Consider the following 24,665-nt stretch of genomic DNA (forward strand, 5'->3'; position numbering starts at 1 on the left):
CGACGTCTTCTGCCGACAGCGTCACGTCGAACGCGTCGCCGCCGTACGACAGCGAGTCCGGCAGGCCCTGCGGCGCGGGGCGGCGCGACGTAAAGTAGTCCGGGTAGAACCGCTCGACGCGGTACTCAGCACCTCAGAGTACCCAGTCTTAGCCGCCGCTTGGCCGAGCATGCTCTTTGCGCAGGCGAAAGATGCCGGAAGCACAAGCTTGCAAGACGGCCTTCACGCGTCCTGCAGGTCGGCAGCTCAGCAGTGGAACAGCTGCCGCAGATGTACGTAGCACGCACGCAACAGGTAGTCTCCAGCGCGAGCTCCCTCGACGTCCGGGGGCGGCAACTCCCGCACCTGCTTGCTGAGCCCCTCACGCCGCCTTAACCTTGCCCGTCTCCGCACCCCGACCCTCGACACGAGCAGATGCGCGCCCCACGACGCGTCGGTAGAGGCCGGCGAGAGCAGCGAAGAGCGCGACGAGGAGAGGCCAGGCGTAGTCGGCGAGGACCGTCTCGTACCAGCTGGACGCGCAGCAGCCACAGGGCATCGTTGCTGTGCGTCGATCTGTCTCGCTCACTCCCGCAGAGCGCCGGGCGAGGCGAGAGGATGCAGCTCGAGTCGCGTCTTTGACGAGGAACGCGTCGCTCTCGCGGCTTCGGCGCGCAGTGGCGTTCCGGCTGGCTGAGTTGCTCGCACAGAAGGAGTAGGAGCACCGTTGGCTCGCCTCAGAACGCGCGCACGCCGCACTTCCGCCTCCCTCACTCTCCTCCCCTTCATCTGCTCGACTCCGCTGGGGACGTGCAGCGGGCTCGTCTGGCAGTTAGCGGGATACACGAGGCTGCAATCGAACGGTCAGTGCACCCGCTGCAGCTCTGCGATCAACCACTGGCTGGCTCGCGCTGGACTCTGCCTCTTTCACGTGCACCTGCATGCGATTGTTCCCTGCAGATGGGCACGGCGCCATCTGCTGCGCTTGGTGGAACGGCTGTTCGGGTGTTGGCCGAGTGCTGTGTCTCTCCGTGCGCTTCCTACGATGCGGCTGCGGAGATGTCCCGCGTCGCCTGCGCTCGTCCGTTTGCAGCCGCCTCCCCTCTCTTGCCCTTCCCTCCGCCCGGACTTGCTTCTCCAAGTTTCGGACTGCGAATTCAAGCTGCACGATGAAGTCGAGCCTCCTCTGCATCCTCGCCGTGCTCTCCGGCTTTGTCTTCGCCCTTCCGCTTCCGCAGTCGTCCTCCTCGTCGGACGTGGCTAGCACCGGAGGGGTCAGCGACTCGCTCTCGTCGCTCAACCAGCAGTATCCGGACCCCGCCGACTGCGTCTCGTACGGCTCCGACGGGCTTGCGGCTGACGGGCGGGACCGCGCGGGTGCGTTGGAGCTCTTTCTACCTTGCTCTTCATAACTGTTCGCTCCCGACCGAGCCGGAGAAGCTTCACTGACGTCTGTCGTGCAGGCTACGATGCGGATGGCTACGACTCCGATGGCTTCGGCCGCGACGGTGCGTGCGATCGTTCACTTCTCCGGCGCTTTCGACTCGTGCTTGAGTTCGCACCCGCTGTGTCCGAGCTGACCTACTCTTCACTCAGGCTTTAACGCCGAGGGGAAAAACCGCGCCGGCACGTCTTCGGCATCGTTGCCTCGACGCGCTCGCACACTTACATGTCTGATCCTTCTCAGGTCTCGACAAGGCGGGCAATCTGAACGGCACGTACGCGCTCGACTCGAACGGCTTCGACAAGGACGGCTACAATCTCCAGGGTCGCGATCGCGAGGGCTACAACGCGCTCGGTACGCTTCGCCACGCTCACCTCGCGACGAGCTTTTGTCGCCAAGACTGACAGGTCTTCGCGCGTTTCCGGACAGGCTACAACGCCGACGGGTTCAACAGGAATGGGTACGACCGCAATGGTACGTCGTGAAACGTCACGCACTGTCAACAACGAGCGCTGACCCTTCGTCCGTCCGATCAGGCTACGACCGTAACGACAAGGATCCTCGCGGTATGGCTCGCTCTCGCTACTGCGTTCGCGGTCTGGGATCCCGCTCACCCATTGTGCCACCTGCAGGCAATGGGTGCTCGAGTATCTCCTCCACGACCTCATCCTCCGACCCAGAGACGCTCAAGCAGCTCGGCCTCAACCTCCCCGACCTCCAGGACCAGCTCGGCCCGGTGCCCATCAACACGAACGCCCTCCTCGACGATGTATACGCGGCGCAGACGGGCGACTCGACGGGTGCTGCGGTTGCTCCGCCTGCTGCGACGGCGAACTCGGCTCCGGCTGGCGGAGGAACGGGTGCTGTGAGCGGGGCGGGTTCGGTCGCTTAGCAGTGCGTTCTTTCTACGGGCTGCTCGATCTCTCGCGCTTGCGATCCTGATCCTCGCCCCTTCAGGTCGTACCTCCACAAAAGCGCATCATCAGCGCACTGTTCTGCTTTCTCGCCTGCATCCGTAGCTCCCTCGCCTTTCCTGCCTTTGCACACCACACGTCCTACACTTGCTTTCTGACATGCAATGAGTGGCCCTCGCAAAAAATGACGAGCCTGGTCGTGCTTCAGCTGCCTTCCAGCGCTCGATTCGACGGCGACCTTCCCGGAGCTCGCGGGAGAATCCGTCTCGCAAGGATCCGAGCAAGATAGGTCGAGAGACAAGTCAGAACCTGCAAAGCGACGAGAGCGAAGAGCGAAACAGGTGGCGACCGAAAAAGAGGGCGCGAAGCGCGAAGAGGACTGCGGAGGATGAGCGCAATCGAGTTGCCTGGTCCAGCCTGGGCACTGTTGCGTCCCATCGTACTACTCGCAAGCTGTCCCGCAGCCCGCCACTACATCCCGGTAAGTGTCGCTCGTGCTACCTGGGCGACCTTCTCGAACCGACGCAAAGCGCCACGTTCACGAGCTTCCACGGCTCCACTGCTCTCTCAACGCGAAGAAAGCTGAGACAACTAGTCGTACGGGAAGAGTACGAGGTCCCACGGACGCGCTGAAGCGGCGGCACCTTCACGGGCGCAGCTGCTTCGGCAGCAGTCCTCCCACCCGCCCTAGCCTCCTCGCCCGCGCTAGAAAGCAGGCACTCCCCTCGTTCGCTCCTCGCCCGCGCCGAGATGCAGACGTCCTCGATGTCCTCGCTTCGCCCGCGCCGAGATGCAGGCCACCTCTCCCACGCCCGCGCGATCACTCGCAGGTCGTCGCCGGAAGCGTCAGACCTGGCCCAGTCCTTGGAGTCGGGGACCCGCCGGAGGCGCAGTCGACCACGCGCCCGCCGTGCCCGACTGGCTGTTCCGACGAAGAGTGAAGCAAGTCAGGAACCCTCGTCGTGTGGAATGAGCGAGGAAGAGCCCGCACGTAACAGCACGACTTGTCGGTGGCCCGACGTAACGCTGGGCTCGCGCGCGACAATGGGCGCGCGAGCTCGAAGCGTGCAGAGAAGAAGCTGTCTGAACGTGCGCCGGAAGCGGAGACGAAAGGAAAAGATCTGCGAAGGGTACCGTGACGTGAGTAGCGCGCGAGCTGCCTTCACGCAGGACTACGCACCGGTAAGCGGAGCCGGTACAGACCATGGTCGTCTGTACGAGCCGCACCGACGTGTGTAACGACGAAGCGAGCTGTGGCGTGCAAGCGTGCAGACACCGAGCGAATCGTCAGCCAGAGCGCAGGTGTGGCGAGGCGGGCTGCGGAGACCTACTGTTTTGGCTGAATTCAGCTCGCCGGGCCGTCTCTCCAGGGTCCCCGAGCGGGCGAAGGACGAGGCGACGAAGGAAAAGGAGGGAGAGAGGCGAGGAGCTGAAGTCATTCGCTCGCTCACCCCTCGCGCCTGCTCGGTCGGCTCCCTGTGCTAGCTATGTGCTCCTGCGAGACTTCATACAGCAGGGCGAAGCAAGCGCGACCCCTGCACGAGCGGTGATTGAGCGAAGCAGCTGTCGACCTTCCCAAACTCGCCTCTCTCGACTTTCTCTGCTTCCTCCTCGACGCGCTCGTGGGTGGAACAGACACAAAAGGCATTGAATGTCACGGGGACCAGGACAAGCTACTGACGAGACGAGAACATGCGGTTGCGAGCACGGAAGAGTGTCTGTAGGCGGGAGATTCCGAGGCGCTCGCTACGGAGCGACGGCGTGGACGAAGACCGACGAGGCTGCAACGGAGACGGGGTGAGCCCGACAGCAAAGTGGGAGTAGGCAGAGCAGGCGGACCTCAAGTCATGCGAAGAGTCAGGCGGCGGGTGCAGCGGTGGCCGTCGGGACAGAAGCTTCAGGGAAGGAAGCGCCCGCCATGAAGTTGTCAAGGTCGAAGGTTTCTGCCAGCGCGACATCGTCGGTAAACGTACAAGGGCAAGAAGCGAGACCCAGAGACGCACCGGGCGCAGCAGACTGGGCAGCGGGATCAACCATCGCGGTAGGCGCGCCCTGCGACCAGGTTGTCGACGCGATGAGCTCGAGCGGCGAGGCGGCAGACTCGGACGGATTGTCGAGAGCAGTCATCGACGAGAACGTAGGAAGGCCAGCTGCAGAAGCGAGAGAAGAGGGTCAGCCGAAGCGAGGAAAGGGAAGCGGAAGCGGAAGAGAGACGCACTCGTGCTGCTCGGCTTCTCCGCGACAAGGAGCGGCGCGACGGCTGCACTGCTCGCAGGCGGGCTGCTCGTGTCGAGGCCACTCAAGCCACCCTGGCCCTGCGCGCCTTCGGCGAAACCGCTGAGCGAGTCGAACAAGCCCGAGTCTTGCGGCGCGCCTTGACCGAACGACGAGAACTCGCTCGACGGGAGGGCGTCGCGGTCCGTCGTCGCGCCCTCGCTTGTGCCGCTCAGAGACTGGAGGTCACCGAGGGACGAGAGGAGGCCGGACAGGTCGGCGGGGTTGGTCGTGCTCGACGACGACGAGGTCGACTCCTGGACGTCGGGCGCCGGAGTCGCAGGGTTGACGGGCGCGGAAGCCGTCGAGGTCGTCGCACTCGAGTCGGAGTCGGGCGTCTGCACCGCGGGGAAGCTGCCCTGCGGGAGCGGAAGAGCCGAGACGAGTTGGAGTGAGAGGAGGCAGAGGAGGGCAGTCGAGGCGAGCATGGTTGAGTACTGGTGTAGCGGAAGGAGAGAAGCGAGGACGAGCAGGGTCGCGCTCAAATAGTCTGCGCTGCGAGACCAGCGAACTGCGCCGCGTCCGCGGGAGCTGCGGCGAGGGGTGGAGGGACATCGGTGAAGGTGGTACGCGCGTCGAAGCTCTGAGCCGGACAAGCACATATACCAAACGGAACCGATGCACGTGACCAGTGAACCCAAGATCTAGGAGACAATGCGAGAGGGACAAGACGAGAAGGGCTAGAGCGTTGCGTGATGTGACAACCTTGAGGGATAGACCGAGACGAACCGATGGGAACGGAGGGGAGCAGGGCAATCTAGTTGAGACGGAATGATGACGGTTCAGGCATGCTGACTGTGCGGAAAAGGGGCGAGTGAAGGGGAGGAAGGTTGGCGGTCGGAGCGGTCAAGGTCGCGCCGGCGGACCCGCCTGCCGACACCGCGGCGCTCAAGGGCCCGCTGAGGCTAGCCTGCCGACTGCGCGAGCGAGCTGCAGGACTCTTGGAGCGAACCGAGCCGGACGGTGCGGAGCGCTTGCTCCGCTTAGTCTTCTTGCCGGCAGCGCCGCTCAAGTTCGCAGCGCCTGACCGGGCGGCGGAAGCGCTCGTCGACCCCCGGATGACGGGCGCGAGAACAGGCGAGGTAAGCATGCGCGAGGTTATCGAGCGCTTCGAGGTGGATGCGGCCTGTCCGGGACTGCCGAGCGTGTGGTTGAGCGAGGCGACAGCCTTGTAGTCGCGCAGGATGGACGTCGCGATCGGAGCGCCCGACCCGCTTGCCTTCTTGCTCGCCTTTTTGCGCCGGCCCTTCTCAGACGCGGCAGCCTTGGCGTGGAAGACTTGCGACGGGGCCGAGGTCGAGGAGGCGCCCATCGTGCGAGAGCGGAACGCGCCAATCGGAATGCGACTCCAGCGCGAGAAGTCCGACAGCGCAGAAGCTGCCTTGGGCGTAGCGGAAGTCGCGCCGCCATCGGTCGCGGTCGCTTCGGCATCGCTGTCGGATGACGATGCGCCGCTGTCCTCGGCGCCGCCCTCGAGCACGGACTCGTGCAGCACCGAATCGAAATCGAAGCCGAGGTTGACGTTGGCGAGGACAGGCGAGCCGATGTTGCTGGCAATGTCGGCAGCTGATTCTGCGCCCGACGTGCCGGACGTGGTCGACACCCGCGAGTTGGCGCGACTGCGGCGAGACGGCGTCGAATCATACTGACAAAGCGAGCGTTAGTAACCTGCTTGGCAATGGAAGCGTGTCCACCAAGATCACGCACTGTTCGACGCTTGGACTTCTTCGGCACCGCAAACGGAGTCGGCGCAGACACGCCGTTCTCGTCGATCACGACGACCTTGACGCCTGTCCCGCTCTCGTCCGCTTCTTTTGGCGCCGACGGCTCGAATGAGCCAAGAACGGGGCCACGTCGACGTGCGACAGGCTTGCGCGCGGCCGTAGCTGCGGCGACGGAGACAGTCGAAGGGCCGGCTTCGGGGATGGCGGGCAGGCGTGCCTTGCTCTTGCCCTTGTGCTTCGCCGCTTTTGCAGCAGGCTTGGCGGGTGCAGAGGACGAGTCGGCGGGGAGCGAGGCGAGATCGGCGGTCGTTGGCGCCTGGAGCGCTGAAAGCGCGCCGGTGCGGGGAGCATAGCGGTAGATGTCCGTGTCGGAGCAGCTCGAGTCGGTCTGCTCGTTCTCCGAGTCGTACGCGCTGGTTGAGTCGTCCGCATCGCCGTCGTCATCCGCGCCGCCCTCGTGCTTTGGCCGCTTGCGCCGCTCGTCGCCGTTGAGCGCGACACCGACGCGAACGAGCTCGAGCTCCTCGTCCGTCGCCTCGGACGAGTCAAAGTCGGACTCGGACTCGCCCGCGCTTGAATCGACAGCCGAGTGACGGCGCTTCTTGCGCTGACCGAAGAGGCGCTTGAGTTCGCCGTCGGGGCCAAAGATCATCTCGGCGTCGATGTCGTCCTCGCCGTCTTCGTCACCGTCACTGCCGAGCTGGCTCAGGTCCTCCTCTTCGAGATCGCTGAGCGCTTCGAGCCACATGTCGCCGAGGTCGTGCTCGCCCTGACGAATCGGGCCGACGACGGCCTCGGAGAGGGCGAAGAGCTGCTCGAGTTCGTCCTCGAACTGCCCGGCCAGCGTGCCAGGCTCGCGCGCAACAGGCTGCTCCGCTTCGGTGGCAGCGAGGGCCGCTGTGAGCACGTCCTCCTCCTCCTCTTCCTCCTCCTCTTCGTCCTCGTCAAACTCGTAGTCGGACCACGTGACTACGCCGAAGCCGTTGCCCGGCGGCATATCGGTGACAGCGAGGTCCGAGTCCTCGTCCTCGTCCTGCCCGAAGCTCGCGTCGAGCGAGATGTCGGCGCCGGCGCCGCCCGACTCGCGCCGACGGTGCAGGCGCTCCATGGCGCGGACGTTGCGGTCCCACGCGCCGGCGAGGTCGTCGTCCTCGTCTGTCGCATCGTCGTCGTGGCCGCGCACGTTGCCGTCGCTCGCGGCGCTCCGCCTTCGGCGCTTGCGCTCCAGCTCGGCGCGGAGCGCCCGCTCCTCCTCCTTTTCGAGCCCGTGGGCCATGGCGACGTCGCCCTCGTCGTCCTCATCATCGGTGAGACTGCTTAGCTCCGACTCGTCGTCCGCCTCGTCGAGCTCGAGGTCGCTCACGTCGCTCAGGCGCTCCTTCCCCTTGCCCTTGCGGTCTGCCCCGGCAGCCGTAGCGTCCGCGGCCTTCCCCTTCCCTTTACCCTTCCCCTTGCCCTTGGCACGCTCGCCCATCGCGGCCCGGCTGAGCTCCATCGCATCGGGCGAGTTCTCGCGCGTGCTCGTCCCGCCCGTCTCGCTCGCGCTCTTGGCGCTCTGCGCCTCGGCCTCCTGCAATGACAGCGCGAGCACCTGCCTAAGGCTCATACGCTGCGGCGTCGCCGAGCGGGAAGAGCCGCCGTGGTGCGGGATGTACGACGCCGAATCGCCGCCGCCGCTGCCGGGAGCATTCGAGGCGGCGGGCTTCGGCGGCTTGGGTGCGCTCGAAGTGGGTGCGCCGGTCCGTGGACGAGGGCGTGGCTTCGTCGTGACCGAAGGCTTCGGCGCGGTCGAGGTGGATGCGGAGGGAGGGGCAGGGGGAGGGGCGGGAGCTGCGGGCTTGGCGGGAGCAGGAGCTTGCGCCTTAGTCGAGGCGGATGCGGAGGGCTTTGGCGGGAGAGGCGGAAGAGCGGGGAGTGACGGGAGAGCGGGGAGAGCGGGCAAGGATCCGGCGCCGCCAAAGAGGATGGGCGCAGCCTGCGCACCGCCGCAGCGGCACGCACCCTCGCAGACAAGGCACACATCCTCGACCTTGCGAGAGGACGGGCCAGCCTGACTGCTCGCGCCTTTTGTCGGCTGCTCGTCACCAGACGAGTCGGACGATTCGGGCTCGGAGAGAGTGTCGTCGTCGGATAGGGTAATGGTGTAAGCGGGAGGAAGAGGGGCAGGCTTGGGCTTGGCCGGCGAAGACGGCTTCTTCGGCTGCTTCGATTTCTTGGAGATCTTGGGGATGCGCGGAAGACCGGCGAGCCGGTTGACAGGTTCTGTACACGAAAGAGACGAGGTCAGCTCAAGAAACGGCGCTGAAGCAGAGTGAGGTGGCACGAGCAGAGGCCCTCAAATCGCTGGCCTCTTGTGCCATGACAGCGAGACGGTACAACGTACTAGTGGCCGTCGTCATGGTAGCGAGCGTGGCGCAGGTCGTTTTGATCGGCAAGCAGTGCGCGACGAGGTGTGCGGCTCGTCAGAAAGCGCTAGATTGTCGCGTGAAGCGTCGAGGCGAGTCGTGGGGGTCGCTGTCGACTGTATAGCTCGAGAATGCCCTTGATCGAGAGCGGGGAAGCCGCGCGTGAGCGAAACGGAGGCGAAGAAGGGGGTAAGGAACGGGGTAGTCGAGGTGGAGGGGATTAACGGGTGCGCTTAGGAGCGTCGGCCAGCCTCGAGGCGGATCTGGGGAGTGTGAATGAAGGTCTGGCGGGCTATCCGATACGTCTCGTCGAGCGAGAGGCGAGCACGGCAGTGTGGGGCGGTGCCGCTCCTCATCGAGAGCTGCGAGGGTCGACGGGCGCGCGGCGGGTGCGCTCGAGCGCGAGCGTGCGTGTCCGTGGCTGCTTGTGCCGTGCAGATCCTGCGCGCAGTACACGAGCGAGCGGGAGAAGAGCGAGATGAGCCAACCGACGTCGAGCGCGGACCAAGCTGGCGACGACGACGACGAGGCGGTGCTGCTTCCCCCTCGCCGCTCTTTCTCTCGGTTCAGTGACTCCGACAAGCCGTGACTTGCTCGCTTGTGCTCCTGCTGTTGTCCCGTGCCTCTCGCGCGCTGTGTCTCCCGCTTCTCGCTATGCCTTCGCCGCTCGCGCCCCTCCTCAAGGGCGACGACGAGGGCAATGTGCGCCTAGTCATCTGGGGCAACTCGGGTGCAGGCAAGTGAGCTGTGCAGCCGTGCTGGGTCCGAGTCGCGCCGGACTACAAGCTGAAAGCCGAGCATGGCGTGGCAGGTCCACCCTCGCGAAGCGACTCGCTGTCGCGCTTCCGCAGCTCAAGGTCATCGCGATGGACGACCTGCTCTTTAACGATGGTTGGGTACGACGGGACTCATTGCTTTTCGCGGTCGACAGCGTCTGAACTGCGCCCTGTTGCAGGTCAAGACGCCGCCAGACGAGTTTGACGCCAATCTGCACCGCTTGACAACCGAGAACGATTCGTGGGTGACCGACGGCAACTACCTGAAGCGACGACACGGCTACCTCCCTCGAGCGACCGACATCATCTGTGCGCTGCCGTTGCGCCTGCCCGGACCAGCGCAAGCTGCTGACGAGCGCTGCTTCGCGCGGACCCTTTCCGCGCAGGGCTCGACTGGCCGCTGCACATCACGCTGTGGCGCCTTCTCAAGCGCACCTGGCAACGCTGGTGGACTTCTGAGCTGCTGTTTGGGACGAGCGACGTGCGCGAGGACTGGCGCGTGACGCTCTTCTCGCGCGAGTCGATCATTTGGTCCGTGCTGCTCTCGTTACCGGGAGACTTGCGTCGTCCGTTGGCAGTCACTGACTCGGTCCCATTCCTTTTGCCACTCTGCAGGTGGTGTCTTACGAGGCATCGACCTGTGCGCCGCGAGCTCAGCCAGATCCTGCGCGACGAGCCCGACTTGTCCGCCATCTTCAATCGGCGTTTCACCAGTCCATCTGAGCTGGAGCAATGGATTGCAGCCATAGAGGAGGAGCAGAAGGGGCGGTAGAACGGCTCAATCTTGTAGTTTGTGTCACGGTTCCGAATTGTCTGCTCTTTGCCTTGTATTTGAGACGATCCCTGACTGCCAGTCGTTCATCGGCCGAGCTACCTGAGCGCATAGCGGTGTTGGGGGTTGCGAGGCGCTCAGCATGACGTCCATTGGCCCTGGACGGAACGACGCTCCGATTGGGGTCGAGAGGGAAGCCTTGCCAGATGGGAAAAACGGCGAGGGATGTTCGAGGCGGCCTTAACGCGTCCTGCAGGTCGACAGCTCAGCAGTGGAACAGCTGCCACAGAAGAAAGAAGCACGCACGCGAGAGGGTGTCTCCCGCGCCAGCTCCCTCAACGTCCGCCAGCTGCAACCCTCGTCTCAGCTTGCTGAAACCCCTCACGCCTCCTTAGCTTTGCCCGTCTCCGCACCCCAACCCTCGACAGGAGCAGGTGCGCGCCCCACGACGCGTCGGTAGAGGCCGGCGAGAGCAGCAAGGAGCGCGGCGAGGAGCGGCCAAGCACAGTCGGTGGGAGCGTCTCGTACCAGCTGGACGCGCAGCAGCCGCATGGCATCGTATCTGTGGTATAATCTTTCTCGCACGCTATCGCAAAGCGCCGGGCGAGGCGGATGGATGCAGCTCGAGTCGCGTCTTCGACGAGGAACGCGTCGCTCTCGCCGCTTTGCCGCGCAGTTCCGTTACAGCTGGTCAGACTGTGAGCACAGGGCGAACAGGACCACTGCTGGCACGCCACGAGACGCGCGCACACCGCACTTCCGCCTCCCTCACTCTGCTCCCCCTCATCTTGCAGCTCCGTCGGGGACGTGCAGCGGACTCGCCTAGCTTGGCGGGACGCACGAGGCTGTTGCTGAACACTCGGAACGCACGCTGCAGCGTCCTGAGCGTACGCGACCCGGCTTGCGCTAGACTCGGCCTCTTTCACGTGCACCTGCACGCGATCGTTCCGCGGCGCTTCGCTCACCGCCCGCCTTTGCATCGACTGGGCTGACGCGGTGCTTGCGTGATCCTGCTGTCTCCACATCGCTCGGTGTGTCTCACGCTGGGAGCTGCTGACGCCCTCAAAGGCGCGACTCGACGGCGCTCCCTTCTCTCCTTCCGCTTTCTCCCCAACGCCTCACTTCCTCCCACCACTCGCTCTTTCTTCTCTCAATCATGCGCATCTTCAACACGCTCGTCGTCCTTGCCTTGGCAACGGCTGCAACGGCAGTCCCTGTCGCGGATGCGGGTACGTTCCTTATTTGACCGGCTGACGGCAGGCGCAATATCCGCTGACCCGCAGATAAGGCGCCGCAGACCCTCTTCACGCCGACCTTGCGAAGCGCCAGTGGGGCTGGGGCGGCTACGGCTTGGGCTGGTATGGCGGTCAGTCTTTTGTCCTCTCTTCACCTCGCAAGCCGTCCTGACTTGGCGGCTTGTCCTGCAGGCTGGCGTCCGTACGGCTACCGTCACGGCTGGTTCAAGCGCGACTTCGGCATCGAGAACGAGCACAACTTGGCCAAGCGCCAGGGTGCGCTCCTTCCCTCACTTTTCCATCTCGCCACGCGAAGCTCACCTTTGCTCGCGCAGTCGCTCCGGCCGTCCTCCACGGCGACAAGCAGGACGACGACCGCAAGATCGACGACCTTAAGGACGAGCACGACCTCGACAAGCGCCAGTACTACGGCGGTGGTGCGCTTCGTCTCCCTCCCGCTCCAGCCCTCCTCTCGCGCTGACTTTTCGCTTCTCGCTCCTCCTCCGCAGGCTACGGCTACGGGCGCGGCTACGGCGGTGGCTGCGGCTACGGCCGCGGCTATGGCTACGGCCGTGGCTATGGCTACGGCCGTGGCTACGGCGGCTACGGCTACGGTGGGTACCGCGGCTACAAGCGCTCGCTCGACGACTCGCACTCGGACCTCGACCTCAGCAAGCGCGACTCGGTCGACCTCTTCAGGCGCGACCCAGGCGACAGCAAGAAGGACGACAGCCGCGACGGCGGCAAGAAGGATGCTGGCCGCGGCGACGAGATCAAGGACGACGGCCGCGACTACGACGACGGCAAGGACTTTGATGGCGCGGCCGGCGCTGCCGCCGAGCCGAGTGAGGCTTACAGTGCGTTTCTTCCCTCTCTCGCTTCTGTCAGCGCCCATGCTGACTCGTTTGATCGTCTGAAGTCGGCTGGGGTGCGCAACTCTCCTCCCTCACCCAACTCCGCTCGCACTGACCCTAAGCCTTACCGCGTCCGCAGGCTACCGCCCGTACTGGCCGTACCGCTGGGGCGGCTACTGGTGATCAAGGACACTCGCGTGCGTCTGTCCTGTCTCCCTCATTCGCAACTTCACTCGCTCACTCGGTTCCCTGTTTCAGTCTCTCGTCTCGCTCTCCGGACTTCTGATCTGTGCCCCGCCTGTCTGTCTGTGCATTCGCGCGCCGGTCTGTTCTGAGGGCTGTAGAGACTGTGTGTCTCGTCTCTGCGCGTGCATTAACTCGAACGTGTGCCTCCTGAACCCGCCTGCGCCGCTGCGGGCGCTGCGTGACATTCCCAAGCGCAGTTCAGGAGAGCAAATTCAGGCTTGTGAGCTCTGCGTCCAGAGCCGCTCGAACATCACAGCGAAGCCCAGTTTGAGGAGGCAACAGATTGCCGCTCGAGAGGAGCGGGGACTCGACACCGCCGGGCGTAGCGACTGAAGGTTCAGACAGACTCCACGGTGCAGCAGTGTCGACCAGGTTTCTACGTCACTCGTATCGAACGAGCTGGCGCGCTGCGGTGAGGCGTACAAGCGAGAGCCTCATACTCGAGGTCGCGTTCCTGCACAACCCTCGACCCGCACGAGTGAGTCTAGCAGGGCATCTGAGGGCGGGACTACCGCTGACCAGCACTCTCCACAGTGTCCAAGCGAGCAGGAGCAGAGAGCGCGGCGCTCGTCAAGCGACTCCGCACGGAGGACGATGACCCGAGCCTGCAGCAGCTCGCCGTCGCAGCGCCAGATGCCAAGGCCGGAGAGGGTGCGCTCATCCAGACCGTCAAGCGCACGAGTGGACTCGCGGCGCCCATCATGTGCTTGCGCGTGCGTTGACCGGCTCCCTTCCCTCCTCGTCCCGATCACGGTCACTCGCGCTGACACGCTGCATCGGGGACGTACAGGGACACTCGGCAGAAGTGCTTGACCTGCAGTTCTCCCCCGATGGCGACACGCTGGCCAGTGCATCCGCCGACAAGACCATCCTCCTCTGGCGCGTCTACCAGGGAGACTGCCAAAAGTGCGCATTCGCCCGTGCCTTTATACAGTTGTACTCCACGCTGACGCCTCTCCGTGCGCACGCAGCTACGGCCAGCTCAAGATGGGCAAGGGTGCCGCAACGTCCATCTCGTTCGCCTCGCCGACAACGCTCGCCGCTGGGTCGAGCGACCACTCCGTCTTCCTCTTCGACTTGAAGACGGGCGAGTCGCTGCGGCGCTTCCGCGGCCACTCGGGCGTCGTCAACTGCGTCGACGTGCAGCGGGGAGGTGCCGCGCACGGGCTCATTGCGAGCGCGAGCGACGATGGGACGGTGCGCGTGTGGAGCCAGGACAGCAAGGAGGAGCTCGAGGTTGTCGAGCTGGGCTTCCCGATCACGGCGGTGCGTTGACTTCCGGTGGCGCTTTTGCTGCGGAGACGCGGATCCGCCGCGAGCCTTCACAGCGCGACTCTCTGCGCTCCTGTGCTTATTCGACTCTGTCACACAGGTCAAGTGGAGCGAAGACGGACAGTCACTGTACATCGGCGGCATCGACAACGACGTGCACGTCTTCTCGCTCACGTCGCACACCATCTCGTACTCGCTCCGCGCCCACACCGACACGATCTCGTCCCTCTCGCTCTCGGCGCGCAATTCGCAACTCCTCTCGTGCGGTATGGACTCGACGCTGCACCTGTGGTCGATCCAGCCGTTCGCGCCGACGATCAACACGGCCAACCCGGCGCTGCACCCGCGCCTCGTGCGCAGCTTCTACGGCGCGCCGGCAGGGTTCGAGCAGCTCTTGCGCCGCGCGAGCTTCTCGCGGCATGTCACGGCAGAGGGGCAGACGGGCACGATGGTCGCGGTCGGGGGCGCGGACCGCGCGCTGACGGTGTGGGACGCGACGACGGGTGAGATTCGGTACAAGGTGCGTTCAGTCGCTCCCCGTGCAGTCCTGCGTACCCTTTGCTCGAGTCTTTTGCTTGTCCAAGCAAAGACTGTCAGCTCGAGGTCTGCAAGCGTCAGAGACTGACCTCGCTCTCGCGCTTCGGCTCGCAGCTCCCCGGCCACACGGGTACGGTTGTGTCGACCGATTGGTCGCCAAAGGAGCCGATTCTCGCGTCGGGCGGTGTCGAAGGTGTCATTTACCTCGGCGAGGTCGAGGCGGTGTAGTATGGTCTTGCTGTTGCGCCGCACTTTGCATAGAACGCACGTTGTACACTGGCGCTTCGGTTGTGTCGGTTGCGATGCAGCACCATCGACTGCTGTTTGCCTGTGCAGAGGTCTAGCACGTTAGGTATGCCAGCTTGCGTTGCCGCGCTTGCCAGCCAAGGTGGGCAGACTTGCCGGCGGCGGGCGCTCGAGCCGGTCGGCGTCCGAGTTGCCGGAGCCTTTCCTCCCGCCGTCGTCGCTGCAGTCTTTCCTGCTCCTTGCTGCCCTGCGAAGCTTGTGCTTGACTACTCGAGCACAGCAAGCACACCTGCACCGCACGAGTCGCTGTCCCAGTCGTCTCTCGCGCTTCCCCCACCTCTCGATCTCGCTTCACCGCCGAACGCTATCGCGCTCGCTCAGGGCCGCACCGACAGTTGCAGACCGTATATTCGAGACACACAAGCATGGCGCCAGCTCTTTCGCCCTTCGGCAATGCGGTGGTCGGTGCTTTTGGCGGAGTACTGAGTGGGGCTGCAGTGTGCGTCTCTCGACCTTGGCGCGCAGCTCTAAACCAGTTGCCGATCTGCTGAAGCTTGTCGTGTCTGCAGATACCCTCTCGACACGTACGCGACGCCCCGCTTCCACCCTCGCCGCTAGAGAAACTGACCAGCCCTCCCGCGCAGAATCAAGACACGCATCCAAACCGAACATGCCGCGATCGAGGAAGCGCACGCCGCCTCTGCAGCGCTCAAGCGTCCCGGCGCTCCGCACCGCCTCCCGCACAAGCATGCGACGGCGAGGCAGATGGCGCTGCGGATCATCAAGGAGGGAGGGCCGATGGCTTTCTACCGCGGGTTCGGCGCCAACATGCTCAACAGCTTCTCGATGCAGTTGTGCGTCTCCCTCTGTAGCTCGCCGACCCGCAAAGACAGGATGTCGGACTGACTTCATCGGTTTATACGCGCACAGCGCCTATTTCTACTTCTACACGCTCGTGCGGACGACCTACATCAAGAAGTTCCCGACACGAGCCATGACGACTGCGTACGTTCACCCCTTTACTGCTGGTTCTGCGACGGAGCTGACGCCTGTCGCTCTGGCAGGACGGAGCTTGCCCTGGGTGCTCTCGCCGCCGCTCTCGGGCAGATCTTCACCATCCCCGTCAGCGTCATCGCGACGAGGCAGCAGCTCGCCAAGAAGACGCTCTCTTTCCGCCGCGCCGTCGCGCACATCCTCCGCGACGACGGCATCACGGGCCTCTGGCGCGGCCTGCGCCCGAGCCTGGTCCTGTGCGTCAACCCGGCCATCACGTATGGCATGTTTGAGCGCCTCAAGGTGCTCGCGCTCAAGGAAGGCGAGAAGATGACGCCGTTCAAGGCGTTTGTGATCGGCGCGCTCAGCAAGACGCTCGCGACCGTCGTGCGTCCTTGTCCTTCTCTTTGCTGCCTCTGCCTTCCTTCCAGATCGCAGCATCCTTAGGACCGATCTGTGCGCAGGTCACCTACCCGTATATCATGGCCAAGACGCGCCTGCAGGCGGGCGACGAAGACGAGGACGACGACGAGACGGAGAAGCAGCGCGTTGCGGGCGGTGGCAAGAAGAAGGAGCGCTACAACGGCGCGATCGACTGCTTGACGCAAGTGTACCAGGAAGAGGGCATCTTCGGGTGGTACCAGGTGCGCATCATCCGCTTCGCCGCTAGTCGGAGAACGTGACTGACGATTTATCTCGTTCTTACATGCCGCTCTCGCAGGGCATGCAAGCCCAGATTACCAAGGCTGTCCTCGCGCAGGCGCTGCTCTTCGGCATCAAGGATGCTCTCGAGGCCTGTGCGTGCTCCCGAAAGTCGTTCGCTGTTCCTGCCGGTATTGACCTCTCCTTGCGCTCGCAGACACTCTCGCTGGTCTCGTCGCCTACTCGAAGGTCCGCGGTTCTGCTATTGGCCTCAAGAGCATGTGAACGACTTCGTTTCCTGTGGCAATTCGACAAGACTGGTAGACTCCTCTGTTCTGCGGGCGCGGTGCCAACACAGTGTTCCTGGTCGCCTGTCCCGTCCCTCACGGATTCACGTCCGCATTCGTGCTCTGCTCTGCGTTTGGTCTGGGTGCTGTTTGCGCAAACTCGAACGCAAGTGTTCGTTGCGGTCCAGTCGCCCTGCTTCCGTCCTCGTCGTCTTTCTGTATGTTGCCGCAACTCGGGGGGCCGCCTTCGCTCTCTTCCTCCTTCTGGAATCACGCATTGCGGTGGTCAACATGAAAACCTGTAATGCAGGCGATGCTGGACACTGCGAAAGCCGCACGCCTCTCTCGAGGCACAAAGCCAGTCACGAGCCAGGTTTCAGTCACGACACAGCCCACAACACGACCCTTGTGACACAATCGGATTGTGACACAAAAACGGGAGACACAGGAGGACAAGCCAGAACAGAGGACAACATTCTGCAGCGCCTTGTCGCGCCGTTGGGCGCCGGGCGTAAGGCTCCTCGCCACAAGCCTGTGCAACAGCGATTGTCAGTGGATCCGCCGAGCGATGTGAGAGGCGCAGTCATTGGTACAGTGAAAGCAGGGGCCAAAGGACTATCGCCGTGAAGGCGCGGAATCGCCATAGGGGCGAAAGTGCTAGGCGGTCGAGAGCGCCGACGAGGCGAGAGGGGAAACGCCAACAAGGCGGGAGTGTCAACGCCGACGAGGCGAGATCGCATTGCCATGGAGGCCAGAAGCACAGCGCCTTGAGGGCGAAAGAAGGCGAGAAGACGCCGTCAAGACCGAAGGCAAGTGGAAAAAACAACGCTATTCGGGCGAAAGCGCCGTCCAGGGCGGGCGACAAGTACAGCGCCGTACTCAGGCTGCCATTGGGCGCTTCGGAGTCGGTGACCTGTGCGGGCAAGGGGGTCAAGGCGGTCAGGCGACAACGAGCCGGGACAGCGATGCAGCACTGCGCACTCTCGAGGACTTGCAGAACCACATATCGGAGCCGCAGACCTGCTCGAGCGGTACCGACCGGGGTTGACGGTGACTCGAGCTGTGGCGGAACGGACGATGGTCAGGAGCGAGCATGCTGTGCAGAGGCGCGGAGAGCCATGTGGGCACCTTTCATGGCAAGGTCGAGCCCACGGGCCGCACTCGCAAGCTTCTACATACGAAGCGAGGGAAAGCGACGAAGGAGAAGAAGGGAGAGGAGCGACGACGAGCAGGAAGCGAGGGCGGGTCGAGTGTCGCGCATCGTACTCGCTCGTTCGGGCACCCGCCGAAGCCCTGTGCTCTTGTGAGACTGAGTGCAACATCACGGTAGCAAGCAGAATGCTGCGCGAGCGAGGATTGAGCAGAGCAATTGTTGACCTTCCCAAATTCACCTCTTGCGCGTCTCTCTGCTTTGTCCTCGACACGCTTGCGCGTGCGAGCGATGCAGACACCTGGTCTACCCTGCTGCGGCGTGGGGCTTCTACAAAACTTTGTTCGCTGATTTTTCCCGTGTCTGGGCCCCTCTCCCCTTGAGCGGCAATCTGTTGCTTCCTCCGACTGGGCTCTGCTGCGTTGGGTTTGAGTGACGCTTGCTCTGAGCTCACAAGCCTGAATTTGCTCTCCTGGACTGCGCTTGGGAATGTCACGCCGCGCCCGCAGCGGCGCAGGCGGGTTCAGGAGGCACACGTTCGAGTTAATGCACGCGCAGAGACGAGACACACGGTCTCTACAGCCCTCAGAACAGACCGGCGCGCGAATGCACAGACAGACAGGCGGGGCACAGATCAGAAGTCGGGAGAGCGAGACGAGAGACTGAAACAGGGAACCGAGTGAGCGAGTGAAGTTGCGAATGAGGGAGACAGGACAGACGCACGCGAGTGTCCTTGATCACCAGTAGCCGCCCCAGCGGTACGGCCAGTACGGGCGGTAGCCTGCGGACGTGGTAAGGCGTAGCATCAGTGCAAGCGGAGACGGGGGACGGAGGAGAATTGCTGACCCCAGCCGACTGTGGACGATCAGACGAGTCAGCGTGGGCGTTGACAGAAGGCGAGAGATGGCAGAAACGCACTGTGAGCCTCGCTCGGCTCGGCGGCAGCGCCGGCCGCGCCATCGCAGTCCTGGCCGTCGTCGTAGTCGCGGCCGTCGTCCTTGATCTCGTCGCCGCCGCCAACGTCCTTCTTGCCGTCGTTGCGGCCATCGTCCTTCTTGCCGCCGCCTGGGTCGCGCCTGAAGAGGTCGACCGAGTCGCGCTTGCTGAGGTCGAGGTCCGAGTGCGAGTCGTCGAGCGAGCGCTTGTAGCCGCGGTACCCACCGTAGCCGTAGCCGCCGTAGCCACGGCCGTAGCCATAGCCACGGCCGTAGCCATAGCCGCGGCCGTAGCCGCAGCCACCGCCGTAGCCGCGCCCGTAGCCGTAGCCGTAGCCTGCGGAGGCGAAGCGGGACGTCAGGGCGAGAGGAGGGCTACGGCGGGCGCGACACGAAGCGCACCACCGCCGTAGTACTGGCGCTTGTCGAGGTCGTGCTCGTCCTCCAGGTCGTCGATCTTGCGGTCGTCGTCCTTCTCGTCGCCGTGAAGGACGGCCGGAGCGACCGCGCGAGCAAGGGTGAGCCTAACGCGGCGAGACGGAAGAGTGAGGGAAGGAGCGCACCCTGGCGCTTGGCAAGGTCGTGTACATGCGCAATGCCGAAGTCGCGCTTGTACCAGCCGTGACGGTATCCATGTGGACGCCAGCCTGCAGGACAAGCCGCCAAGTCAGGACGGCTTGCGAGGTGAAGAGAAGACAAAAGACTGACCGCCATACCAGCCCAAGCCGTAGCCGCCCCAGCCCCACTGGCGCTTTGCAAGGTCGGCGTGAAGAGGGTCTGCGGCGCCTTTTCTGCGGGTCAGCGGATATTGCGCCTGCCGTCAGCCGGTCAAATAAGGAACGTACCCGCATCCGCGACAGGGACTGCCGTTGCAGCCGTTGCCAAGGCGAGGAGGGCGAGCGTGTTGAAGATGTGCATGTTTGAGAGAAGCAAGGGGAAGTGGTGGGAGGTAGTAAGGCGTTGTGGAGGAAGCGGAAGGAGAGAAGGGAGCGCCGTCGAGTCGCGCCTTTTGAGGGCGTCAGCAGCGCTCACGCTCACCGCAGAATGCCTGTGAAATTGCTGTGTCGTGACCAGGGCTCGAGCATTGTGTGGCGAGCCGGCGCAAGCGCGAGTGAAGGGGAGCGACCCGCGGTGTGCGCAAATGCGAAGACCGGTCACAACGTGTGTTTTTTGCGCTCTCTGTTGCCCGACAAGCCTCCAGAAAGCGTCTCGGATGTCCACCGGGTCCTGACTCGGGGGACTGCTTGCTGATGTCAGCCGATGGCGAGCCTTTGACGCGAAGATCCCGCTCGCTCAGTTTTTGCGGATGCTTGAACGGCACAATTAGAATATTTACGGCACTTGATTGACTAGGAAAGTTACAGCTGCATTAGAGTTCAGGGCGACTGTCGCGAGCTTTGAGAGTGGAAGGGCGAGTGCGGATCAAGCGAGTTGTGGCGGGAGGAGGGCGCATATACAGCAGCGGGCGGAATTGATGGCGACAGCAATTGGGGCATGACTGGTGGACGGATTACCCGCCTAGTAACCGGTGTTGTTGAGCGCCTGCACCATGGCCGTGTTGTTGATGAGGCCGCTGTCGGACCCGCTGGTCGAGCCACCCATTAGGTTCATCTGCAAAGTCCGTCGGTGCACGTTCAAATGAAGGTGGCGGTGCTTGTCAGCGTCGAGTGTGACTGAAAAGACGGAGAAAGGCAAGAGAAGCGGGGAGGAAACGGGCGTACCGGGACAAAGATGACCTTCGAGCCCGAGTTGCGCGCCATCGACTGCAGCGCCTCGAGCTGACGTATTTGAATGGCAGCCGGCGAACTGAGGATGTCAGCCGCTCTGCACAAGCGAGAAAGGAGAGAGGTCAGTAAGGTCGTCGAGCGCAAGACAAGCGGAAGAGAAAGGGCCGGAGAGCTTACTCGCGCATGAGGCGAGCACTGTCGACCTGCGTTTCGACCCGTGCGTCAGAACTGGCAAGAAGACAGCTATTGATCGGTCGCGACGCACCTCGGCCTGCGCCTGGATGACCTTGGCCTCACCGAGACGGCGCTGCTGGGCGGCCGACGAAAGCGAGTTCTGGATGTCGGGCGGGATCTCGATGTCCTGCGTGGAGTTTGTACAATGAGAGTCAGTAAATCACACACAGCCTGACCGATGCCGGAGCCAGCGGGCCGCAGGAGGAGAGACCTCGACAGCCAGCCTCGGCGGAACGCACCTTGATGAGGATGCTCTCGACCTTGACGCCCCAGCGCTCCGAGACCGACTCGACGATCTGCTCGATCTCGGCCGCGACCGCCTCGCGCTCGGTCAGGAGCGACTGGAGGTTGCGCGAGCCCGCGACGTCGCGGAGGGTCGTCTGCGCGCGCTCGACGAGCGCCTTGCGTACGTCGGCGATGGCAAACTTGGAGCGGTACGGGTTCGTGACGGTCCAGACGATGACGGACGAGATCGAGCACTGGAGGTTGTCCTTCGAGAGGACCTGCTGCGCCGGGAGCTCGATGACCTGGATCTTGACGTCGACGATCGAGAGCTTTTCCGAGAAGGGGTTGACCTTGACGAGACCCGGGTCACTGCACGATGGAGGGGGTGAGTACGCCGCTCTGGATGGAAGACGGAAAGGGAAGGCCCGTACACCGACTTGACGAACTGGCCGAAGCGCTCGATGAGACCGACGCTGCCCTGTCCGACCGACTTGTACGGGTTCGGGAAACAGACTGTGGACATGTGAACGCCTTCAGTACGGTTCGGAGCCAGGAGGCGGCGGAAAACTAGAGGAAGGCGGAAGGCAAAGCGCACAGCAGCAGGGGATGGAGCCGAGGGTGCCGCAGCACGAGCCGAGGCAGTTGATCATGCTGACGATGTCAAGGACGCAATATAAAGGGCGCAGGCAGCATGAGGAGCGGTCGCATTGACGGAAATGAAAGGTGGATAATCGGACAGGAAGTCAGCGATGGGAAGCGAGACAGCATTGCGACGTTGTCCTGATTTTGAAAGACCACTAGCGCACCTTCCGTAGCACCCGTACTCGAGGTTGTCGGCCGGCATAGTCTGCGAAACAGCGGACCGGTGAGCTCGTGGGCTCCGAGAATCGACGCGAGACCAACAATAAAGGCCGCTGCCCCGTCCCGTCCGTTCAAGTGAACGCACCTGCGCATACGAGGGCTGCATGTCATCCTTGCGGAGCGGCTGAACCTGGATGATGCCCCTGCGAGAGCGAACAAGCCCAAGTCAGTTGACCGATCCTGGGCTTTCGCGAAAGGCAAAGCGCACTGTTGAGGGTTGTTGTGGCGTGGGCCATTGCTGCCGATCGTCGTAGCCTCGTCGCCGCCGAGAGGAGCACCCTTGACGGGTTCAGGAGCGTGATAACCCGAGGTCGACATTGTGGGCAAGAGCGTTGAAGGATGCGCGTGAGCGGGTGCAGGTGGGGAGGACAATGTGGGGCGAGTGTGGCTGCTCTTGCAAGCTGTACGGTGTTGCGAGCGGTGGAAGGAAGGGTTGCCGTCCGTTCAGGCAAAGTGACAAGCAGCGGGGGAGGGGACAACGGGCGGACAAGCAGCGATGCTGGGAAGTGGGACCACTTGTCGGCGGAGGCAGCGTGGCGGTGCTCGGCGCGCTCAGCCCAATTTGCATCCGAAGGGCCCCAGATTGAGGGGAGGCGAGGTAAGCTTGAACTGCTCGCGCGCTAGGCGGGAATACAAACTCCTATAGCTGCCACCAACCGCGTCCGCCCCGTTTCCCTTGTCGTCCGAGTCCGGAGGAGAAGGTCAGAGCAGCAGTCAGCAGCAGCAGTCAGCAGCAGCAGCAGTCAGATCCACCCCAGTCGAAGGTGCGCCACCGCCCCGCTTCGCTCCTCCAAGTTTCTGCTCGATCGCGTCGTCGTGCTCGCCGCTGACTCTGTGCGCCTGCCTTGCCCTGTCTGCCGCTCTCTGTCGCATCTGCGCATCGCCCGCCCGCGCCGCACTCCGCCTGCTGCCACCTTCGCTTTTCCTCCGCCCTCATCTCCTTCGGTATCTCCTCTCGACCTCTTCGGGCGTCACCCGCGCACCTGGCTGCTCTGCTTCGCCCATGCTGTTCGCTCGACTCGCAGATGGCGTTCCCGATGAGTCGTCGTGGTTGCTTCGTGTGCGGCAAGCCTGGCCACATCGCCGCGGCTTGCAGCTCGACCGAGAGGTTGTGCTTCAACTGCTCGGTACGTCCACAGCGTGTCTCCTACATGTGATACAAAGTACTGACGACGTTCTTTCTGCTTCTGTAGGAGCCGGGTCACGAGTCAAACGCTTGGTGCGCATCTGCTGCTCCTTCCCAGTCTCCCCACGTGCTTACCCGCGCACTCTTTGCAGCCCGAGCCCCAAGGTGACGGACAACAAGCAGTGCTACTCGTGCGGTGGCATGGGTCACCTCGCTGCCGAGTGCCCGAGCATCCGTGTCGGGTGCGAGACCATCTCACTGACCCTGTCCAGACTCCATACTGATCCTGGCTTCCTTCCAGCGCCTTCAACGCCGCCGGCCCGAAGTGCTACAACTGCCAGCAGTTCGGTCACATCGCGCGCTCGTGCCCGAACGCGCCCGCGGCCGCCGTCCCGGCTGACGGTGCCGCTGTCGCGGCGGGCGTCGACGGTACCGTCGCCCCCGTCGCTGTCGTTCCGGTGATCCCGCGCGCTGCGCCCCTCGGCGCGCGCATCGGCGGCTTCGCGCCCCGTGGCGGCTTTATGGGCGCCCGCGGCGGCTTCATGGGTGCTCGTGGCGGTACGTCGACTTTGCGCTGGACGACTTTGCTCTTCCGGATCGACTTGCTGATCGCTGGGACGTGCGTTTTCACAGGCCGCTGCTACGGCTGCGGTGGCTTCGGTCACCTCGCCCGCAACTGCCCGACTGCGGCCAACTTTGCGGCTCCTCGCGGCCCCAAGCTGTGCTACAAGGTAGGCCCTACATCTCGGCAAACAGCAGGAACGATTACTCACGCCCTTTTGCTTCTCCTCGCGCTTTCTCGCTCGACAGTGCCAGCAGGAGGGTCACGTAAGTCTCGGATCCACCTCGCCCCTCTACTTCACGTCTGACCCCTTCTTGTACGCACAGATCGCTCGCGACTGCCCGCTCAACGCTGTCGCGGCCGAGGCTGCTCCCCTCGCCTAAGCGACGGGCAAGCCTGTCCGTCCTCGTCAGTTGGAATCGCTCCGATCGGTTTCGTGAATGGAGGAGGAGCTGTAGCTGGCTGGAGGGCGGGCGCTGCGGTGGGACTCGGCGTTTTTATGCAACGGGCTCGACTGTCCTCTCTTGCGCTGTGTGCGAGTTGCGTTGCGAGAGAAGCGACGATTTGGTTCGTCCACCTCGCGACCCTTTGGCGAGATCCCGGGCCCATCCCGGCCGGCACGTTCGCCGGCACGCTGCATAAAGAGTCGAAAGGGGCGGTTGCGACTTTGCCACTTCTCGTCGTCTGGCCAAGCCAGCCACAATGAGCTCGTCTACACCCGTGGTTAATTGTGCGCCGCCTGATCGACGTCTGACCGGCTACCAGGGAGGCGGGCTCGCGCGGATCATCACGAGCAACGACATCTTCCCGACCGAGTCGCTCGTCGGGCGCCGGGGCCGCGAGCAGGAGCTACAGGATCGCGACGAGGACGTTTCTGGGCCGCAGCCGCGCGGTATAGAGGCGGGTCTGACGGCGCAGAAGAGCGAACGGCAGGGAGAGACGGGAGGTGGAGGCGGAGCGGGCGGGACGCAGGACGCCGTCTTTGTCGAGGGCAAGGGGCAGGAGATCGCGGAAGAGTGGACCTTCCCGGACGGCGGGTGGAAGGCGTGGAGCGTCATCTTTGTGCGTTGTCGCCCCGGTTGTCTGGATGAGGAGTTACGGCGACTATTGCTCACGCTCGCTTCTCTCGCTCGACAGGGCTGCTGGTTGTACTCGTGCAACGTACAAGGTACCTTTACACTGTCGACCGCATCGAGGCTGACTGCGGCGGTCTGAGTGCGGCCATCCGTTTGCTCACTCTCCTCT

General features: G+C 63.9%; 10 protein-coding genes across 10 annotated transcripts; 6 read left to right on the forward strand and 4 right to left on the reverse strand.

The window, feature by feature from the left end:
- Nucleotides 1-1,148: 1,148 nt before the first annotated feature.
- Nucleotides 1,149-2,315, forward strand: JCM10292_002223 (uncharacterized protein; the record flags this gene model as incomplete). Its single annotated transcript, XM_076647729.1, has 6 exons — nucleotides 1,149-1,356; nucleotides 1,443-1,487; nucleotides 1,667-1,777; nucleotides 1,853-1,897; nucleotides 1,960-1,989; nucleotides 2,056-2,315. The coding sequence occupies 6 exons, from the start codon at nucleotides 1,149-1,151 to the stop codon at nucleotides 2,313-2,315; spliced, it is 699 nt and encodes a 232-aa protein (XP_076506551.1).
- A 1,879-nt stretch (nucleotides 2,316-4,194) lies between these two features.
- Nucleotides 4,195-5,039, reverse strand: JCM10292_002224 (uncharacterized protein; the record flags this gene model as incomplete). Its single annotated transcript, XM_076647730.1, has 3 exons — nucleotides 4,195-4,280; nucleotides 4,341-4,487; nucleotides 4,556-5,039. 3 exons carry the CDS (start codon nucleotides 5,037-5,039, stop codon nucleotides 4,195-4,197), a joined length of 717 nt encoding a protein of 238 aa, XP_076506552.1.
- A 329-nt stretch (nucleotides 5,040-5,368) lies between these two features.
- Nucleotides 5,369-8,734, reverse strand: JCM10292_002225 (uncharacterized protein; the record flags this gene model as incomplete). Its single annotated transcript, XM_076647731.1, has 3 exons — nucleotides 5,369-6,256; nucleotides 6,319-8,597; nucleotides 8,719-8,734. The coding sequence occupies 3 exons, from the start codon at nucleotides 8,732-8,734 to the stop codon at nucleotides 5,369-5,371; spliced, it is 3,183 nt and encodes a 1,060-aa protein (XP_076506553.1).
- A 660-nt stretch (nucleotides 8,735-9,394) lies between these two features.
- Nucleotides 9,395-10,288, forward strand: JCM10292_002226 (uncharacterized protein; the record flags this gene model as incomplete). Its single annotated transcript, XM_076647732.1, has 5 exons — nucleotides 9,395-9,480; nucleotides 9,552-9,636; nucleotides 9,696-9,825; nucleotides 9,903-10,047; nucleotides 10,132-10,288. The coding sequence occupies 5 exons, from the start codon at nucleotides 9,395-9,397 to the stop codon at nucleotides 10,286-10,288; spliced, it is 603 nt and encodes a 200-aa protein (XP_076506554.1).
- Nucleotides 10,289-11,444: 1,156 nt separating this feature from the next.
- JCM10292_002227 (WD40 repeat domain-containing protein) lies at nucleotides 11,445-14,660 on the forward strand (the record flags this gene model as incomplete). Its single annotated transcript, XM_076647733.1, has 13 exons — nucleotides 11,445-11,517; nucleotides 11,586-11,654; nucleotides 11,716-11,799; nucleotides 11,859-11,960; nucleotides 12,033-12,380; nucleotides 12,443-12,451; nucleotides 12,517-12,556; nucleotides 12,821-12,843; nucleotides 13,158-13,336; nucleotides 13,414-13,529; nucleotides 13,595-13,889; nucleotides 13,996-14,415; nucleotides 14,547-14,660. The coding sequence occupies 13 exons, from the start codon at nucleotides 11,445-11,447 to the stop codon at nucleotides 14,658-14,660; spliced, it is 1,872 nt and encodes a 623-aa protein (XP_076506555.1).
- Nucleotides 14,661-15,103: 443 nt separating this feature from the next.
- JCM10292_002228 (uncharacterized protein) lies at nucleotides 15,104-16,598 on the forward strand (the record flags this gene model as incomplete). Its single annotated transcript, XM_076647734.1, has 8 exons — nucleotides 15,104-15,177; nucleotides 15,248-15,262; nucleotides 15,323-15,532; nucleotides 15,609-15,683; nucleotides 15,743-16,058; nucleotides 16,136-16,315; nucleotides 16,393-16,468; nucleotides 16,531-16,598. The coding sequence occupies 8 exons, from the start codon at nucleotides 15,104-15,106 to the stop codon at nucleotides 16,596-16,598; spliced, it is 1,014 nt and encodes a 337-aa protein (XP_076506556.1).
- Nucleotides 16,599-18,487: 1,889 nt separating this feature from the next.
- JCM10292_002229 (uncharacterized protein) lies at nucleotides 18,488-19,603 on the reverse strand (the record flags this gene model as incomplete). Its single annotated transcript, XM_076647735.1, has 6 exons — nucleotides 18,488-18,531; nucleotides 18,597-18,605; nucleotides 18,669-19,022; nucleotides 19,088-19,209; nucleotides 19,402-19,462; nucleotides 19,531-19,603. 6 exons carry the CDS (start codon nucleotides 19,601-19,603, stop codon nucleotides 18,488-18,490), a joined length of 663 nt encoding a protein of 220 aa, XP_076506557.1.
- A 600-nt stretch (nucleotides 19,604-20,203) lies between these two features.
- On the reverse strand, nucleotides 20,204-22,050 carry JCM10292_002230 (slipin family protein; the record flags this gene model as incomplete). The annotated part of the gene is made up of 10 exons (XM_076647736.1): nucleotides 20,204-20,296; nucleotides 20,407-20,509; nucleotides 20,590-20,615; nucleotides 20,678-20,773; nucleotides 20,886-21,240; nucleotides 21,303-21,384; nucleotides 21,467-21,522; nucleotides 21,678-21,718; nucleotides 21,818-21,875; nucleotides 21,941-22,050. 10 exons carry the CDS (start codon nucleotides 22,048-22,050, stop codon nucleotides 20,204-20,206), a joined length of 1,020 nt encoding a protein of 339 aa, XP_076506558.1.
- A 707-nt stretch (nucleotides 22,051-22,757) lies between these two features.
- JCM10292_002231 (uncharacterized protein) lies at nucleotides 22,758-23,803 on the forward strand (the record flags this gene model as incomplete). Its single annotated transcript, XM_076647737.1, has 7 exons — nucleotides 22,758-22,859; nucleotides 22,926-22,951; nucleotides 23,011-23,100; nucleotides 23,160-23,416; nucleotides 23,492-23,589; nucleotides 23,669-23,686; nucleotides 23,747-23,803. 7 exons carry the CDS (start codon nucleotides 22,758-22,760, stop codon nucleotides 23,801-23,803), a joined length of 648 nt encoding a protein of 215 aa, XP_076506559.1.
- Nucleotides 23,804-24,122: 319 nt separating this feature from the next.
- JCM10292_002232 (uncharacterized protein) lies at nucleotides 24,123-24,635 on the forward strand (the record flags this gene model as incomplete). The annotated part of the gene is made up of 2 exons (XM_076647738.1): nucleotides 24,123-24,482; nucleotides 24,558-24,635. The coding sequence occupies 2 exons, from the start codon at nucleotides 24,123-24,125 to the stop codon at nucleotides 24,633-24,635; spliced, it is 438 nt and encodes a 145-aa protein (XP_076506560.1).
- Between the last annotated feature and the right edge of the window lie 30 nt (nucleotides 24,636-24,665).

The sequence above is a fragment of the Rhodotorula paludigena genome (assembly GCF_050403205.1).
Source record: "Rhodotorula paludigena JCM10292 DNA, Rt_paludigena_JCM10292v1_ctg11, whole genome shotgun sequence".
Taxonomy (NCBI): domain Eukaryota; kingdom Fungi; phylum Basidiomycota; class Microbotryomycetes; order Sporidiobolales; family Sporidiobolaceae; genus Rhodotorula; species Rhodotorula paludigena.